Below are 16,392 nucleotides of genomic sequence, written 5' to 3'. Positions count from 1 at the left end.
GGAAACACTTTGACCGAAAGTTTGACCTTTGTTGATAACTTGAGTATAATTTGGATCGTTGTAAACCTTTATTTCTTCTTTCTCCATTTGGTGTTGTATTGGGTTTGGCATTCTAGTTTTGCTATATTATATAAAGTTATTAACTACGGTAAAGCAACAATGGCCTGCAAAACTATGACGTCATAACAACCTATATGCTACAACGAAAATAGTACTTATTTAAATATACCTAAAACCTCCAATACACAATAACCTAAACTATATTTAAAACATAATATAACTGATTAAAAATTTTAAACAATCTAATGAATATTATTTGGTTGAATATTCACGTAAGTATTTGCAGTTTTTGGTTTGAAGAAATTATTCGTCGAGTTTTAAAGCTACATCCCATGTTAATGATGGCTTTAATATTTGTCGAAGCATTTCTATGATATCCAGACACTATTATTCTTACTGATATGCTTTCAAACGTATTATTAACCTAAAATAATTAAATCGAATATAATTAAGTTAGAAATTAAAATAAAATATTTAAAATACTGATTTCGATTTTGTATTACCTCTAGTTTTGCACATCTTGTATTGTTATTTTCGAACAAAGATATAACAAACAACGTCCCATTCCGATTAAATTTACATTCAGTAGTTTCATTAGACTCTAGTAAAACTTCTGTAAAGTTTTTATACTCCAATTTTTCTCGAAATGCCGTTGAATTTAATCTGGTAAAGATAATCAAAGTTAATGCAAATTCCATTGTTTTTATTAACTAAGATAGAAATTAACATACGTTATTTCAATTCGATTTGGATCGCAAACTATACTTGCATCTCTTTTCATTATGCTCTAAATAAAAAAAAATTATTATTCAGCATAACTTTTTTTTATTTACATTAATTAACTAACTGTGCTTACCTGTGAAAATACTGAAAATAATAACAATTGATAAACAAAGGCCAATGTAAAAATCATTTTCATATTCAAACCAATTTTTATTATTAAATTATTTAAAGTACTGAAAAATAATTTAATAGTATTCGTTAGTAGGAAATTAAACTTGCTGGTAAAAAGTGAATCATAGTAATTTACATATACTAACATTGGAATAAAAATAATAAAATTTTGAAGTATTCGGAATATTTTATAAATTAGTTAACTAAGTCCTGTTTTTAGTTTAATATAAAAAGTTAATAAAAAGCTAATATCGTAACTTTATTGTAATTACAAAACAAAGTGACGTCGTAAATTCGTATTTCTGTTACGACTTTGCCTCGTCTCACAGCAACTTATGTAAACAATCAATAAACTTTGCTTAAAACAAATAAACAAAATAAAACAAAGGTTTTAGTTGGCTTTAAGTTTATTTTATAACCTTGGAAATAATAAAAAAAGAAAAGAATCTAATTATATGTGTCGTGGAAAGCTGATGAATTAAATTCAATTATTTAGCGATAGTTAGAACAGTTTCAAAGTCAATCATTTTAATTTATAGACAGACAGACAGATAGATGTTAAAGCAGAAGCATATACGCTTTTTTAGTTGTTTTACATTTATTTCAGACTAATTTTTGTATTGATACTACCATAAATAAATGTGATTTACATGTTTTGAAAATTTGCGTAATGTTTTAACAGATTTAGATTAACAAAGAAATAAAATATAAAAATGGGTAGAAATTCAATTGGGGAAAATAATCGTCTGCTTGATAGAGAATCACCAAAAAGTTTTACAAAAAGAAATAACAGGTAATTTCATGTTAATTCTTATCTAATAATACACAAACTGGCCACCAAATACCAAACGTATAAATATTACCTTGGTCTATATTGAAAAATAAGTTTTGCCTTTAATAAATTATGGTAAATTTTTTTTTTAGAAGTTACGATAATGAATTTGACAACCCTGCCTTCGAGCAGGAAAGTTTAGTTTCCGATAGGGAAACACTGGGATCATTAGCAGATGTGGCGGAACAAAATGAAACGTTTGCACAAAGAAATAATCGGGGAACTACGATCATGATAATCGACTCAGTTGTAATTGTGATTGAATATTTACAAGTAAATTATAATTTCTTAAACTAAAATATTGTCTCCCAATTTGTAAAAAAAGTTGTCTGTTGTCAGTATTCTGTGTTTTGTTGTGTTTAAATTCTTAAATCTTTAAACATCTTGCCTGAAGATCTAAGGTTTGATTCTTACTATTACCACATTTATGAATTAACTTAAGGCAGTATTGTGCTTACTTAAGTTAATAACTAAAACAAAAAACATATTAAAAATTTAAATTTATATATAAGTTATAAGGTAATTTTAAACCGCTAAATTAAACTTAAAAATGATGTGTTTAGTTCTAAAGTTTTAATTTTCGTGTTTTTTGTAGATATTTGCATTACTCATGTCCTTATCACTAAGGTGGACTTGGCCAGTCACCTGGAATACAAATTTATCCTTTTTGTTTCTATTTAACCTCGATATATGGGAGTTTTCAAAAATGCTGAGCGGAAATTATGTAGCCGCAAGAAATTATTATATGGCCAGTAGCCTTGTACCAATAAATTACTTGTAAGTTTTTCATTACATTTTTTTAGACAAGCAAAATTTGCATTACATGTATAACTTTAGTATTATTTTTATATTTCTGATAATTTTAACAGGGCAATGCTTTTATGCTGGCTGATTATTTTGATCATAGCAACATTTGCTTTCTTCGTATCTCGATGGATTTTTATAAATAGATTAAAACAAACCTCGTATAACTTCCTAATGGATGGAATTATCATTACAGTTCAAGTAAAATACTAAATAACATTCGGAAAATTTTTTTTTTGAATCTTAAACGACATTTTTATTAGTTCCAACAATTTTTTTTAATGAAGAAGAAATATTATTCTTTTTAGACTAATTTTGTTATTCTTTAATTCTTCATTTACCATGAACATTTTTATATTTATTTTAATTTTTTATAGATTCTGGCCCTTCCAGTTGGTGTCCAAATCTCAAAATTGTTTTGGTGTGTGCCCACCACCAATGTATTAGATGTTGATAACAATGTACAATGCTGGAGTGCAGAACATGTTGTTTGTGTTGTGTTGGCCTTGGTAGTGTTTCTTGCTGCTTATGTGGCTTACCCAATCTGGTTAACACTTAAAATAAAATCAGAGGTATGGTAATAAGGTTATATAAAAAATTTAAATTAAGATATAGGTAACTCTAAATTAAGGTGTAAATTTAGGTATAAGTTTTGATATATAAGTTAAATTAAAATATGAACTCCTGTAAGTTAAAATATAAGTAAACCTTTCTAACCATGTTTTAAATTAAACAAAACATGAAAACTATTTTTATTTTATTCTAAATTTAGAGGACTGTTCTTAAAAGTATATCTGTTAATTATATTTTGCTTAATTTTTTTTGTTACCTAATCATGATTAATATTACAATGACTTAAACTTTACAAGACAAAAAAAAAGTCTTCACCCCCCTTTTTATTTTAAGGTTATAACTTCTAACACTCGAAAACATGAGGGCTATCTTCAGCTTAAACATTGCGAGGATTTATTTGATCTTGATTCATCATGGAGAGATCGACAATTTATTTCATTTGCTTCATTTAAAAGATTCTGGGTGTATCAACGTCCTATTCATCACTTCGTTAAATTTGCTATTTTGTGTTGTTATGCTTTTATGTTTGACCTAAGGTAGGGGTTACTTAATGTAATGTTGTCTAATAAAGTAGGAACTGAATAAGGATTTAAAGCGAATGCTTATAGAAAATAGAAAATTTGCAAAATGTGCTAAAGTTTAAGTAAAAAAAAATAAGTTTAAAAATATAGAATTTAATGCACTTTTTTAAAACTATTTTTAATTTAAAAAAATTAATAAAATTAAATTTTAATTGCAAATTAAATATATTAGGTAATACTTTTATTGACATTACAAATGTCTTGCTAATATTTTTTTGTTTAGACTCGTACAAAGTAGCCTGATATTCACAGTATTGGGTTTATACTTGATTGTTTGTTTGATAAAAAGACCTTATAGGGTAAGTTAATGTTTGATTCTTTTGTTATTTGTGTGCTGTAGTGATAATAGTAGGACATTTTTAGTATTTGTTTAGACATATTAAGAAGGCTTTTTGCATTGGAAATTTTAAAAGTAGTTAAAATTTTTAAATATTACCCCGATAATAAATAATTTAATTTAAAATCTTTTAACATTTTCTGTTTTTTCTGAATTATCGCAATTTTTTCAGAAAAAAATAAAAAATTTTGTGCCACCAGGTGACAAGTTTTAATTTTCTGTTTTGTTGGGGTCTGATCTGTTTATCCTCAAGTTCTGTGATTGGTGCAATGCAAAATATCAATGGAATACAAAGCGTGTTTCTACTTCCTGACTACATCCAGGTTTGATTATTTTGTTTTCATTTTAAAAATGACAACCTAAAATATTCTTTTTTCTGTATGTTGTTTACCTTGGCCATATTTTTTGACATTGATATGGAAAAATTGACTTTATGACCTTTATCATATTAGTTTATTTTCGATATGGGAGAGTTGACTTCATGACCTAAACATAAAGTAACATCTCGAATTGTCTTAAGCAGTTTGGGATATTATAGAATTATTATTGCCCAATAATTAAGTTGCTGATTAAGTTTCGGCTCAGCAAGTGTTCATACCATTTATAACGCCTTACACAAAGGTTCTACAGCATGAGAGCAGTTAGGATTAAACCCAGGACCTCATGTAGTGAGCCAAGTGTCCTACCACTTTGTCACGATGGACCTTAAGATGGAGTAAGATTTGTTACTATGACCCAGACTTACGTTGATCTTGACAATTTAAAAATGAATGTCAAATAATTAAACTGTTGATTTGTTTTTAGGGTGAACTTATATTGATAAATGCTTTATGGTTTCTGGGAGTTATACTTTGGTTTGTTTACTTTACACTGCGATGCACACGAAAGTTGTGTTCCGACTCCCCCTTGTGGCCAAACATGTTACATCATGGAATGGATAAATTACCAAGAAATACAAAGCGGTAAATTTATTACGTTTTAACATTAAAATTAATTTTTTTTTTAAATTATTTTTTTAATTTATTATTTTATTAAATTTATCCTCTCACAGTTACATGGTGGCTGCTATAAAAGGTAGACAAGCTTTAAAAAAAGCCCAAAAAGTTCCAGCATTGCTTTCACCTGTACATGAACTTTCACACCACATTCAAGTCACCAATGCACTTGCTTGTGAAGCAGAGTGAGTTAAAAAATTATGTTTTTGCCCAAAAAAATTGTTTTTTAATGTGCTTTTTAAAACTATTATATCAGTAAGCTACCTAATAAAAATTGATTTCTTACAGCAATAATGACTTTATTTTTTCTTGTTTTTTTTAGGTACATTAAGGACCCCATGCATGTTTCCTTACGAGATGTTTTAGATAATTTGATTGAGTTTCATGGCAGAGTTGCCCCTGTTTCTATATTCACTGAATCACTGAAAATTTATGTTCAAAATACTGTATCTAAACTGTTAGAGGTATAAGCGGTATTTGTTTAAATAATAATAACTTGCTAAATTTTGTTAATGTCTTTGACCAAATTTTGGTTTTGTAATAATGACATAGAATTTACCTGTTCTTTAGCCACAAAAACCTAAATGACATATTGTGACGTTTTTTTGTAAAATTTCAACTAATTGTATACTTGAAAACACATAAACTGAAGGTCAACTTAAAACAGGTTTATATATTAAAGGTAAAACGGTTATTAAATACAATCGATTATCAGGTCGTTTGGAAAATTACTGCCGAAACGTATCATAAAACTAGGCCAAGTAAAATTCCGCCCAAATTACAAAGCGCCTAATGAGAAAGCGTTCAGACATAAATTAGTCATAAAGAAAAGGCGCAACATAATTAAAGGCATCTGTAATGGTTATTTCTTGTGTTACATGTTACAATCTGTTAACAATATTTTTAACTCAAAACCTTTACTTCTGTGCAGATTTTACCAGCCTTCACCCAACGTCTTCAACAGCGAGAATTTGACCTTATTTTGGTCCCAACCAAACGTCGTCGAATTTTACTTAAAATGTTCGCAGTGTCTTGTTTTATGAGGGCGGGTCGGGAAGGTGGGGCTCATGAGAATGGGGTTAGAAAACTGTGGAAATCCCCTAACATGGGGTTAGATGAGGGGTTCCATGAGGAAGACGAAAGCGTGATTGTGTTGGGGAATATCGGTAAGTTTGAAATTTATTTAAGGTCTAAAATATTAGCAAGTTTCAGGTATAGTCTGTGTATAAAATATAAGTTAATTTGGGGTATTATTAGGGTAAGAATTATGGGAAGTTTAGGTATTTAAAGGTCTAAAATGAAAGTAAATTCTGTAGGTTTTTGGGTCTTTTTGGAAAAATAAATTAAACTTTTTGGGTTGATAAAGTTTTTGGTAGATAGGTTTTTGGGTAGATAAATTTAATACAACGAAGCAAAAAAAACATTTTACAAATATTTCTTATATTATTGAAAACTTTTCATATATATAACGTAAAACGTGAAGGTCGTGGTAATATGAGATACCGTATAATGCAGATTTACATGATATTTCTGTTGTTTATTTTTACAGATATTGATGAAAACAACGAAAACCAACGCGCCACACCGAGAAGGTAATTAAGTTTTTTTAATAAAAAAACTTTTTTTAATTAATTTATTTGCTATTCAGTATAACTTTATAAATATATACAAATAACCAAGTTATTATTATACTTTTGCGTGACTGATATTATGGTTATTCTTTTTATTAATTATAACATAAGAGTAGTTTAACCGGATTTTAACTCAAATAGTCCATATATTACGCGGCTAAAACCACATGCTATCAACTTTTAGTTCTTCCAAATTCCGTGTTTTGTATATTTGGTAAACCATCTTAAAGATAAGGTTGCTACTCACAAGCAAACTATTTCACGACTTTTCTAAAAATATTTTTTTATTTATTAGCGAGATAACGTTGGAGTCTGATGGGCGTGACGTCACTCTTGAAGTTTAGTTTTTTATTTTTTGCACTTTTTTATTTGGTTGATTGTTCACTGTATATTACCATGTAGTAAACTACACATTTTTTTATCAATTTTTCGTTTAATTTTTTCTAATTTTTGAAATTCATTTTACAACACTGTTGTAAATAATGACGTCAAATTTTTACCATCATGATTAATGACGCAATAAAGATAGTTATTGTTACGTCATAAGCCTGTAATATTATACAAACGCAATATTGTTTTATTAGTATATTGTTGTTTTTTATTAGGTTTAGCCATACATTTCTATATATTTAGGCTAATTAATTTTTTTAAGTATTCGAATTCTTGTAACACTGTCAAATACATCACATTTAGGTCGTATTTTAACTTAAATTGCTTTTGCAGTAAAATTATATCTTAGAATGTGTTTTGAGAAATAAATATATATTGGCTGCATAAATCAGATGATTTTAATTATCTATCTTTTATTTGGTTGAAGGCCCTCAAATTTACCACAAAATTAGATTAGTAGATTATATATTTCTGGGTAATTTGTAACACCCTTTTTCGCATAATTAAATTTTGCAAAAGATTAAAAAGTGTTTGTTTTGGCATAGGTGTTTTGTTTAAATATCGTGATAAATATTATATGACTTATATAATCTTACCTGTTTGAAAATAACTTAAAAACAACCTAAACCTACAGAAAAAGTTAAAAATTTATTTTGATTAAAATATAAGGGGTTGCCTACTTTAAAATTAATTTGAGCGCCCATAAAATAAATTTACGTGTTTAATTAAAAATTGGCGTTTTTTGTGTTGATTTATTAATTACAAAGCGAATATTAATTGTGACTATATTACATTAAGTAACTAATATGGGTGATAATTGTGATTGAATGTTTAAAATAGGGTGTGGTTATTATAACAGGAAAAGCGTCATAATTTAATAATTATAAGGAAGATTTTGATAATTTGTAATAACAGACAAATTCATTATTAAAAAGTAAACTAAAAAAAACTGTGTTCTCACATTTTAAACTTATTTATTTAACTTTTTAAGTTTTTTATTATTTGTCGCTAAAATTAATTTTACGACGCACATAAAAATAAGTTATAAAAGAATATAAATCAAACTTGCGTAAGCTTTAAACGTTGCCTTTTTCTAGAAAGCGACAATTACTAGACAGGTGTTATATATATAAATCCTATATTTAAGCAGCACCACCGGTAGTAAGATCTTATTAAGGCTAAAGTACAAATAAGAGCAAGCCTTTTAGTTAAATTTTTGTTTTATTAAAAATCATATATATTTTTTATTTCTATATATTTAAAGTTAAAAAAAGAAAACTTAGTTCAAAAAATTTTTCGGTAACTTAGTTTGCATTTAACGTAAGATATACGAATTTAATTTGTTGTAAGTCTATGCAGTAACATGACTGATTATAGCAATATTGTTATTACTACGTCTTATTATACAGCGTTAAATAATATAAGCCGTGCAAAATTATAAAGTAGGCCACCGTTAAAAAACGTTTATATGCAAGGTAGAAGCAGGATTTTATTATCTTTATTTTAAAGATAAAATCAAAATTTTAAAAAGCATATTGGATAGGCAAGTTTTTAAGAAAACTTGTTTTATAGTAAGAGTATAACGAAAATTAATATTATTATTTAATTCGTGTAAGGGTTTAGCAGATTTATTTACGTAAAATCGTATTAATTGAGTTCTTAAAAAAATTCTTTTTAAACAAAATGTGTTTAAGTAAGCAATTAGCGATTTGATTTGTTCAAATATCATGACGTGTGAATGCCGTATTATGACAAAAAGATAAACATAAAAAGCGTTTAAAGACGTGCTTGTTTTTGTAAAAATAAATTTTAAATTATATTTTTAATTCTTTTTCTAGAATCATAATATAAGGTTAAAGGCATCGTGTAGAACTTGGACACGTGATTTTTGGGCGTTTGTTACGTCATAGATTGATTACGTCACGATTGCCGTCATGGAAATAACAAATGGAATCGTTATAGCGGTTTTGTTAACTACATTATTTGATTCGGTCTTTTCGCAAAATTTGCTACCCTATGGCTCAGAAATAGGTGACGTCACGGTGACCTTTAACACAGGTGACGTGAGAGTTAACTTAAGTTATTCTATTCCTATTCAAGGACGAAAAAAATTTAACACACTTAACGTAAGTTAAATTTTAATATTTTTAAATAAGTTTTAAGCTCTAATTTTATAGATTTAAACTTAATTTTGTATATAATAAAAATTAAAAATTCTTATAAAAATTAGTATATTTTTGTTAGGCAATTACATTAATACTTCTTGTTAAAAGACAATACAACATTTTGATGGATCTACTTTTAAACAATCAAAACAATTCGCCGTTTGCAAATAATTATATTGTTTAAAACAATGCGCATTTTTTAATAACATTCCTCGAATTAATATATTATATAGGCCGCAAATTATTACTTTAAATGGCACAAAAATTAGATCTAAAATATAAAATAACGGTTTTAGTAATATAGTTTAATTGTAAGAAAGCTGCAATGGAATGTACTTTATGGGTTTGCAGTAAAAATTAACGATTATAAGCATTAGAAACATGTCTACAACCTTATTTTTACTAGCTTACTATCTAGAAATTCATTAATTAGATCGTAAGCTATTAAATTTTACGTTTAAATCAGTAAAAATAAAATAATGCTCAATTAAAGTTAGTTCAATGAAATTGATTACTAATATTGTTTTATATCCGATTATCTGGCCTTTTTATTATTTAATATACTTGTGACGTCATAATTAAAGGTTAGAATTGACATTTGTAAGTGTAAAAATGTGCTAAACCTTATATTTATAAACTGAAAAGACTTTTAAAAACCTCACTGCAAAAACTAAAGCAATATGTTACAAATTCAAAAATTAAATATATATTTTTAGCAAATAATAAAAATTTGACTTTTTTTTAGATAAATAAAGATGGTTCGATATCGTTTGGCGATCCACTACGTACCTCCAATTTGAATGAAGTCATGGGAAATGTAGTGATATATGCGCCATTGTTAATGTCAACTAAAGGTTTGTTATTTTTTTACATCAATTTTGTGTGTAATTATTTTTATATCAATTTTGATAAACGTAACATTTTATATTATTTTACAACACGTTTAATATTATTGTTTTTTTTAGACGCAACGACAAGAGAAATTTTTTATAGACAGATATCAAGCGGAGAAGAAATAAATAATTTTAAATCGATTATTTCCGAAAAATTGGGAGATCAAAATATTGAAATAAATAATTTATTTGTCGCTACTTTTAAATACACATTTAATCAGACAAAGGTATCTATAATAAAGCTTAGAAGTAATATAATTTAATAATTTTACCATGGTATTATTTAATTTTTAAATTTGGATATTTTATTAAAGAAAAAATAATTTGGTAAAAGCATTTAGAATTGTTAAATATTTTGTTTGAGTTATCTTTTGTTTTTAGATTTTAATTAACTAAAAAAAAGGGAATCACGAAATAAAACTAATTTTAAGATAAAAAAAATATAATTTTAATCCTTCACAACAATGCCCTTCTAATCACTTGAACTAGCAAATATTATCATAAATAAAATCTCAAGTTGCGAAGCGTTCAATATACAAAGCAAACTGGTTTAGCATTAAATATTTTAGGCATTTGTTACTGCACAAACTCATTTTAATTTTAAAACACAAAAACGAAAGATTAATAAAAATTTTAATATTATTTTTTTATTTTATCTTTTTAGGAGAATTTATATCAAATTTTAATAGGTTCCAGCGAAAAACGAAGTTACGTGAAATTCGTTTATGAATCAATTCAAGTTGTGGAATATAATAATAAATACGCCAGGGTAAAAATTCATACAAAAATTTACCAAAATTTATTAAACTATTTAAGCAAAAAAATAAATTTAACAGAAATCTTTTTAAATACAAATTTTTTTTAAATTTTTTTGACGTCACAATTTTAAAAAAAAAATTTAGGCTGGAATTTTTGGGACCTTAGAAGGGGCTAGTGTTTGTTCGTCTGAGATATCGGGATCGGGAACTTCCCTTATAAGCAAGATTGAAAATTTAACGAACGTGAACGAAAATGGAAGTTTTATTTGGAGGACGGATTTACCGCTGGAGTGTACCACACTCGGTAAAATTTTTAATTAAACTATGTGATATAAACTAAACGAGTTTGCAGTGGTCTATCCCGGCCATGGCGTCGTACTACGAGTCAAAGGGTATCGGGCTCGCCAAATGCCACACTATTCGCCCTTAAGCTTTGTGTTTACGGATAGCTTAACAAGTATTAGCTTAACAAAATTACTTAAAAACTAAACGAGTTTTGTAAAGTAGTATTTCAGTAATGATCGGGGTATACGACGAGGGGTTTCGGGTTTAAGCCGCACCAAGCCCAAAAAGCATTGTAGGGTTTGTCTAACTATACCCCACGTGACCAACAATAGGTTGATCGGAGAATAAAATACGCCCCTTGATCACAGATTGATCTCAGTTAATATAAAAATAAAACCGATAATGGGCCCAGAATTGCAACTGTCTAACTCGACTGATACAACAATTGAAATACTCTACAATGTATTCAATATTCAGTACACAAGAAAAACAATTAACAAAAAACAATACTGGCTTAACACTTACAAATCAATATTACTTTTAACAAAAACTAACTAAAGACCATTTATGAATTGTTAGAACAGGGCAAATCGTATTCTAAATATATGACGTACTAAAAGTAGAATTCCAAAATTATTCCAAGTTACGATACAAATAAAAACAAAAAAGGCGAAACACAAATCACGTGACTAAGAACGCTGGAAAAAAGAGAAAAACTTGAAATGACCAGGCGATAAGGCGATCCAAAAAGAAATGCACAATAGCGGCTAATGGTGTCCAACCGAGTGTGAAATTGTATTTAAAATTAATGAGAAAATATAAATCAGTTTTCATATAAATGGACTTAACAAGCATATTTAAAAAGTTTATCGCAATGCTAAAACAACTTAAAATTGTAAACAATTATCAAAGATAAAGCGTATTTTTTTACAAAAAAACATGCGGTAATACAAAAAATAATTTCTAAATAAAGCTAAAAAAAGTTCTAAAAAAATATTTTTTTTTTATCAAAACAAAATTAATTTTTATCATAACGTCTCGACATTTTATAAACATTTCCTTTAAAATGGCGTTTTTTTAACACGATTAAAAACTCCGCTTCCCAGAATATGTGTGGGCATGAAAGTTTTCCTAAACAACTTGTTGGACGACTTTTAAATCCCAAAATAAAAAGAAACACCCACGCTTTTAATTAAATTAAAATTATCCTAAATTAAATGTTTTTACTAAAGTTGGAAAAACCAGTTCTCAAATTTCCGCCAATTAATTTTTATAGAAAAGTTAAGACAATAATATAAAGGATCTTTATTAAAAAAAATTAATTTATTAATAATTTGTCTTACATAAAACTTTGCTTGTTTAACGTGGTTTTGTACTTGGCCTAAATAACACGCTTCTTCTGCGTGATATTAACGTGACGGACGCGTGATACCACCAACAGGCACGTTATATCGGACATTGAAGTTGCAATTAGTGGTTTAATCTTAACCTACTAATTTTAACTTAAAAGAGAATTTATTGGCGACTTTTCACCCTAGAAACAATGATACATTTATATAAAAGTAATGATTAGGTGTGTAACTGGCAAAAAATTAATGTGTAACTAACTAGGAGGCCATAAGGAAAAAAGAACACGTTTTTACAGAATTTTTGGCACAAAAATGATTAATTTAAACACACAAACAAATTAAGAGGATCGTGGTTTAAGATTGCACTTTAAAGCAATAGAATTTGATCCATGATACGTGGATGATATTTTTGGTTTAAATAAATCACCATTGCTATTAAATCACCATAATACCGCAAACAACAAACGATTATTAGACGACATTTTATTACCAGACATTTGCAGATTTGATTGGTGACTAATAATCTATTTTCAAATTTTCTAAATTTAAAATAATTTTTTGTCAGTGACGGAGTGTGGTGACCCAAATGAGCTTTCGGATCGCTTCAACGCGTGCCCGGTTGATACATTTTTAGAGACCGGAGCTACGTGGTCACTCTACACATTCTACTTCTGTAAACCTGGTTTGACACGCGAGGGCGGTGGAATTTCGATAAAAAGACAATGCAGATACGATCCTGATTATTACACTCATGAGTGGAGGGAATTAAACGAAAACGAGAGATGCACACAACGCTTAGCAAGTAAGTTAATGACGTCATTGCTATTATGACGTAATAGAATTTTTTAATTTACTTAGAAGTATTGTGAAAATTTTTATTATTTTAAATTTTTTCCGAAGATTTTTGGTCAGCATTTTTCGCCAGTTCAACCCAAATGACGATCTCTGCTACCACCCTGCGGCCGCACTAGTTCGAATTAGATAAATTTTATTACACCATATTTATTTTAACCATTTTGCCATATTTAGATTATGCCCAAATAAACAAATTCGTTTAAAACTCCTTTTTATTTTAAATGAATATAGCTTTAGTTTAATTAGATTTTTTAATATCGTATTTTAACAACATTGTTTCTAAACAAATAAGCTTTGTTTTATATAGTACAAGCATTGTACTAACTTACCCTATAAGATTTTTATATTAAAAATTTTACATAGACAGTAGAAAAACCAAAATTAAAAAGAAAAAGAATTTAAAAGACAACTTTAGTCCAAGTCCTATACTTAACAAACTAATGGCAAGAAATAATAATTACCAAGATTTAGAATTGTCTATATGTTTAAGACTGTATAGAAAAAGTAAAGGGGTGTGAATTTTTGCAATAATATTTCACTGGACCAGTCTATATGTAACATAACGCCCCGCAGTTTCACTTGGCCTTACAATTTTAACAACTTGTCCTCTTTTTAAACCAAAATATCTGGCAACAGGATCACCAGCTTGTATTCTGGGCAGTTGGTGATCTTTCAGTTTATATCTTGTTAATAATTCGGCTTTTTCTGTCGGGTTTAAAACAACATGTTCAGGTACAAGCTGTTAAAATAAAATCAAAAACAAAATTAATGCAATACAAAAGTTCCCTTCAAAACTTGCTAAAATATTATGTCCTAGATAAAGGAACATAGTTGCTAATACTAAAATAATAAACCTTTTATTATATACTGATTTGGCACACAAACACACACACACACACACACACATATACCTGAATTGGTTTTGCAATGCATAGATTTGTACAAATATATTCGAGTACAAATCAACTGGCAACTTTTATATGAATGTCTAAATTTCTTGCTTTTAAAATTGCCATTAGTGGGGGTAACACTAAAAAGAGAGAGACAGAGGGAAAAAGGCAGTAAAAGGGAAAAGAGGAAAGAAGAAGGGCTAAAGAAAAGGTATTTTGCAGTTATTTTTGTTAAGCAGCGGAAATTGTCAATGTTAAAAGGCATTAGAAAGGTATTGACAATTTCTCCTGCTAACTAAAATGCCTGCAAATACTTTTTCTTAAAACTTTAATAAGAGAAAAATAAATATTAGTTACCTCATGTTCAGTTATGTTAATAAGGAGTTCTTGTTCTAAGAATTGTTCAAGGACATACTTCGGAGCCATATCAAATAAAGATTGTTTAGCTGATGGGGTCATGCTCTGTTGAACAACAATAATGGCCCGCTGAATGTTTTCTTCTTGCATCCGTTGACAATAAGTTTTTATCGTTTTCATACCAACTTTAGGCTCCTCTATAATTTTATAAAAAAAAGAAATAAAAAAAAAAATTTTCACAATTGGCAAAGTAATGATGAAGTTTGAAATATATTTATTATTTACCTGGAAAAAAAACGAACATTTGATCAGTGGGATCATCGTTATGGGCAACTAAAATGGTTAAATCCTGACGTCCTGGTTTTCTCTCACTTGGTTTATCCCCAAACTCCTCCTTAAATTCATCCAACGATTGATCTAACTCATGCTGAGTTACTAAATATCCACGATCATGACACAGCTAAAGTGTTAGTTATAAATAATAAAAGGTTAGAATGTTCAAAATATTTTAAAATAAAGGGTAGTACTAAAATACGGGAAGTTGCGGGGTGCGAGAAATACCAAGGCCGTATGTAAACGTTAACAAAAAAACGCGAATGCGGAAAAGAACGAACTTTTTATACCCTCCCCTAATCTTCCCTTGTGCTTTATATTTATTTTCGCATCATTTCTTGACCTTTAAAGTCAATCCCACATCACCCCTTAGCCCTTTAGATAAAAACAGCAATCATCCCGCAGAAAAGTACAAAAATTCTGTTCCGTCCCGCATTCCGCAAATTTTTGTTAACGTTTACATACGGTCCCGCACGTTAGTATTGTCCAAAATAAAGTTTGATATCTTACCTGCATAACAGTTTTTCTAATCCTCCACAATCTGTATGTTTCTGCTTCATCATCCATAATTTATTTTAATTTGAAAATTTTTTTTTTATCCAATTATGGGATGTACTAAAACCAGACACCCGACACTTTTTCAGACACCTCTAAAATTCACTTTATCGTTGTTATTTTTTAATAAAAATGATTTTTCCGACTTTAGGACTATTGTTTCAGCTTGCTTCAACAATTTTTTTGTTTTTGTTTTAACGTGTTGAAATTTGGGGCAAACTTTATAAAATTTAGGGGTGCCGAAATTTGCGGCAATTTCATCCTCATCAGACACCTCTAAAAACCAACTAAATAAACATATATTTTAACAAAAACTCCTAAAATAACATAAGAACGCTTAAATTAACTTGCCCCAGTCGTTTTTATTAAAAAATAATGGTTATAAAATAGTTTTTAAAGGTGTCTGAAAAAGTGTCGGGTGTCTGGTTTTAGTACATCCCTCCAATTATGACAGTCTGACAGAACAACATGCATGTAGATTTATAACTAGACTAAGTCAGAGTTAAAAAAAAATTTTACCGGACTTACTACTGGCAGACTGGCCTGGCACTATGTAAAAGGTGATTACAACTTAATCCACTTGACGAGAATGAGGGTTAGGGTAAGGGTTTAATTCATGAAAACTTTTTGTTTAATTAAATATCCGTCAAATATGCATTTGAATTATGTAATATCTATTTAATATATATTCGATTCAGTTAATAAAACTTGATCCATTAATCCGTTTGATCCGTTGATCCGTCAAAGATATATTTTCGTCAGGTAGATTAAGTCCGATTCGTAAAAGGTGGAGTGCGGAGTGCGAAGTTCTATTTTTAATAAAATGAAATCATAATCCCTCCGTGACACATTTTT

The 16,392-nt window shown here is 28.4% G+C and overlaps 3 protein-coding genes across 3 annotated transcripts; 2 read left to right on the top strand and 1 right to left on the bottom strand.

The window, feature by feature from the left end:
• Nucleotides 1–1,634: 1,634 nt before the first annotated feature.
• Nucleotides 1,635–7,473, top strand: LOC145745457 (uncharacterized). Its single transcript, XM_082563540.1, has 14 exons — nt 1,635–1,747; nt 1,879–2,059; nt 2,382–2,563; nt 2,656–2,791; nt 2,968–3,162; nt 3,497–3,699; nt 3,968–4,043; nt 4,282–4,404; nt 4,886–5,043; nt 5,133–5,261; nt 5,399–5,540; nt 6,008–6,242; nt 6,626–6,668; nt 7,003–7,473. Exons 1-14 carry the CDS (start codon nt 1,668–1,670, stop codon nt 7,049–7,051), a joined length of 1,932 nt encoding a protein of 643 aa, XP_082419666.1. The 5' UTR covers nt 1,635–1,667; the 3' UTR covers nt 7,052–7,473.
• A 1,466-nt stretch (nt 7,474–8,939) lies between these two features.
• LOC145746360 (uncharacterized) lies at nt 8,940–13,625 on the top strand. The gene is made up of 7 exons (XM_082564628.1): nt 8,940–9,223; nt 10,008–10,116; nt 10,228–10,382; nt 10,820–10,924; nt 11,058–11,217; nt 13,113–13,349; nt 13,448–13,625. The coding sequence occupies exons 1-7, from the start codon at nt 9,032–9,034 to the stop codon at nt 13,516–13,518; spliced, it is 1,029 nt and encodes a 342-aa protein (XP_082420754.1). The 5' UTR covers nt 8,940–9,031; the 3' UTR covers nt 13,519–13,625.
• Nucleotides 13,262–16,223, bottom strand: LOC145746361 (DNA-directed RNA polymerases I, II, and III subunit RPABC1). Its single transcript, XM_082564629.1, has 4 exons — nt 15,493–16,223; nt 14,935–15,109; nt 14,650–14,846; nt 13,262–14,141 (listed from the first exon to the last, which is right to left on the bottom strand). The coding sequence occupies exons 1-4, from the start codon at nt 15,547–15,549 to the stop codon at nt 13,938–13,940; spliced, it is 633 nt and encodes a 210-aa protein (XP_082420755.1). The 5' UTR covers nt 15,550–16,223; the 3' UTR covers nt 13,262–13,937.
• Nucleotides 16,224–16,392: the final 169 nt, after the last annotated feature.

Source organism: Corella eumyota, chromosome 3 (genome assembly GCF_963082875.1).
Source record: "Corella eumyota chromosome 3, kaCorEumy4.1, whole genome shotgun sequence".
In the NCBI taxonomy this organism is placed as follows: domain Eukaryota; kingdom Metazoa; phylum Chordata; class Ascidiacea; order Phlebobranchia; family Corellidae; genus Corella; species Corella eumyota.
The sequence above is the reverse complement of the archived record's forward strand: the minus strand, read 5'-3'. Positions and strand labels throughout refer to the sequence as shown.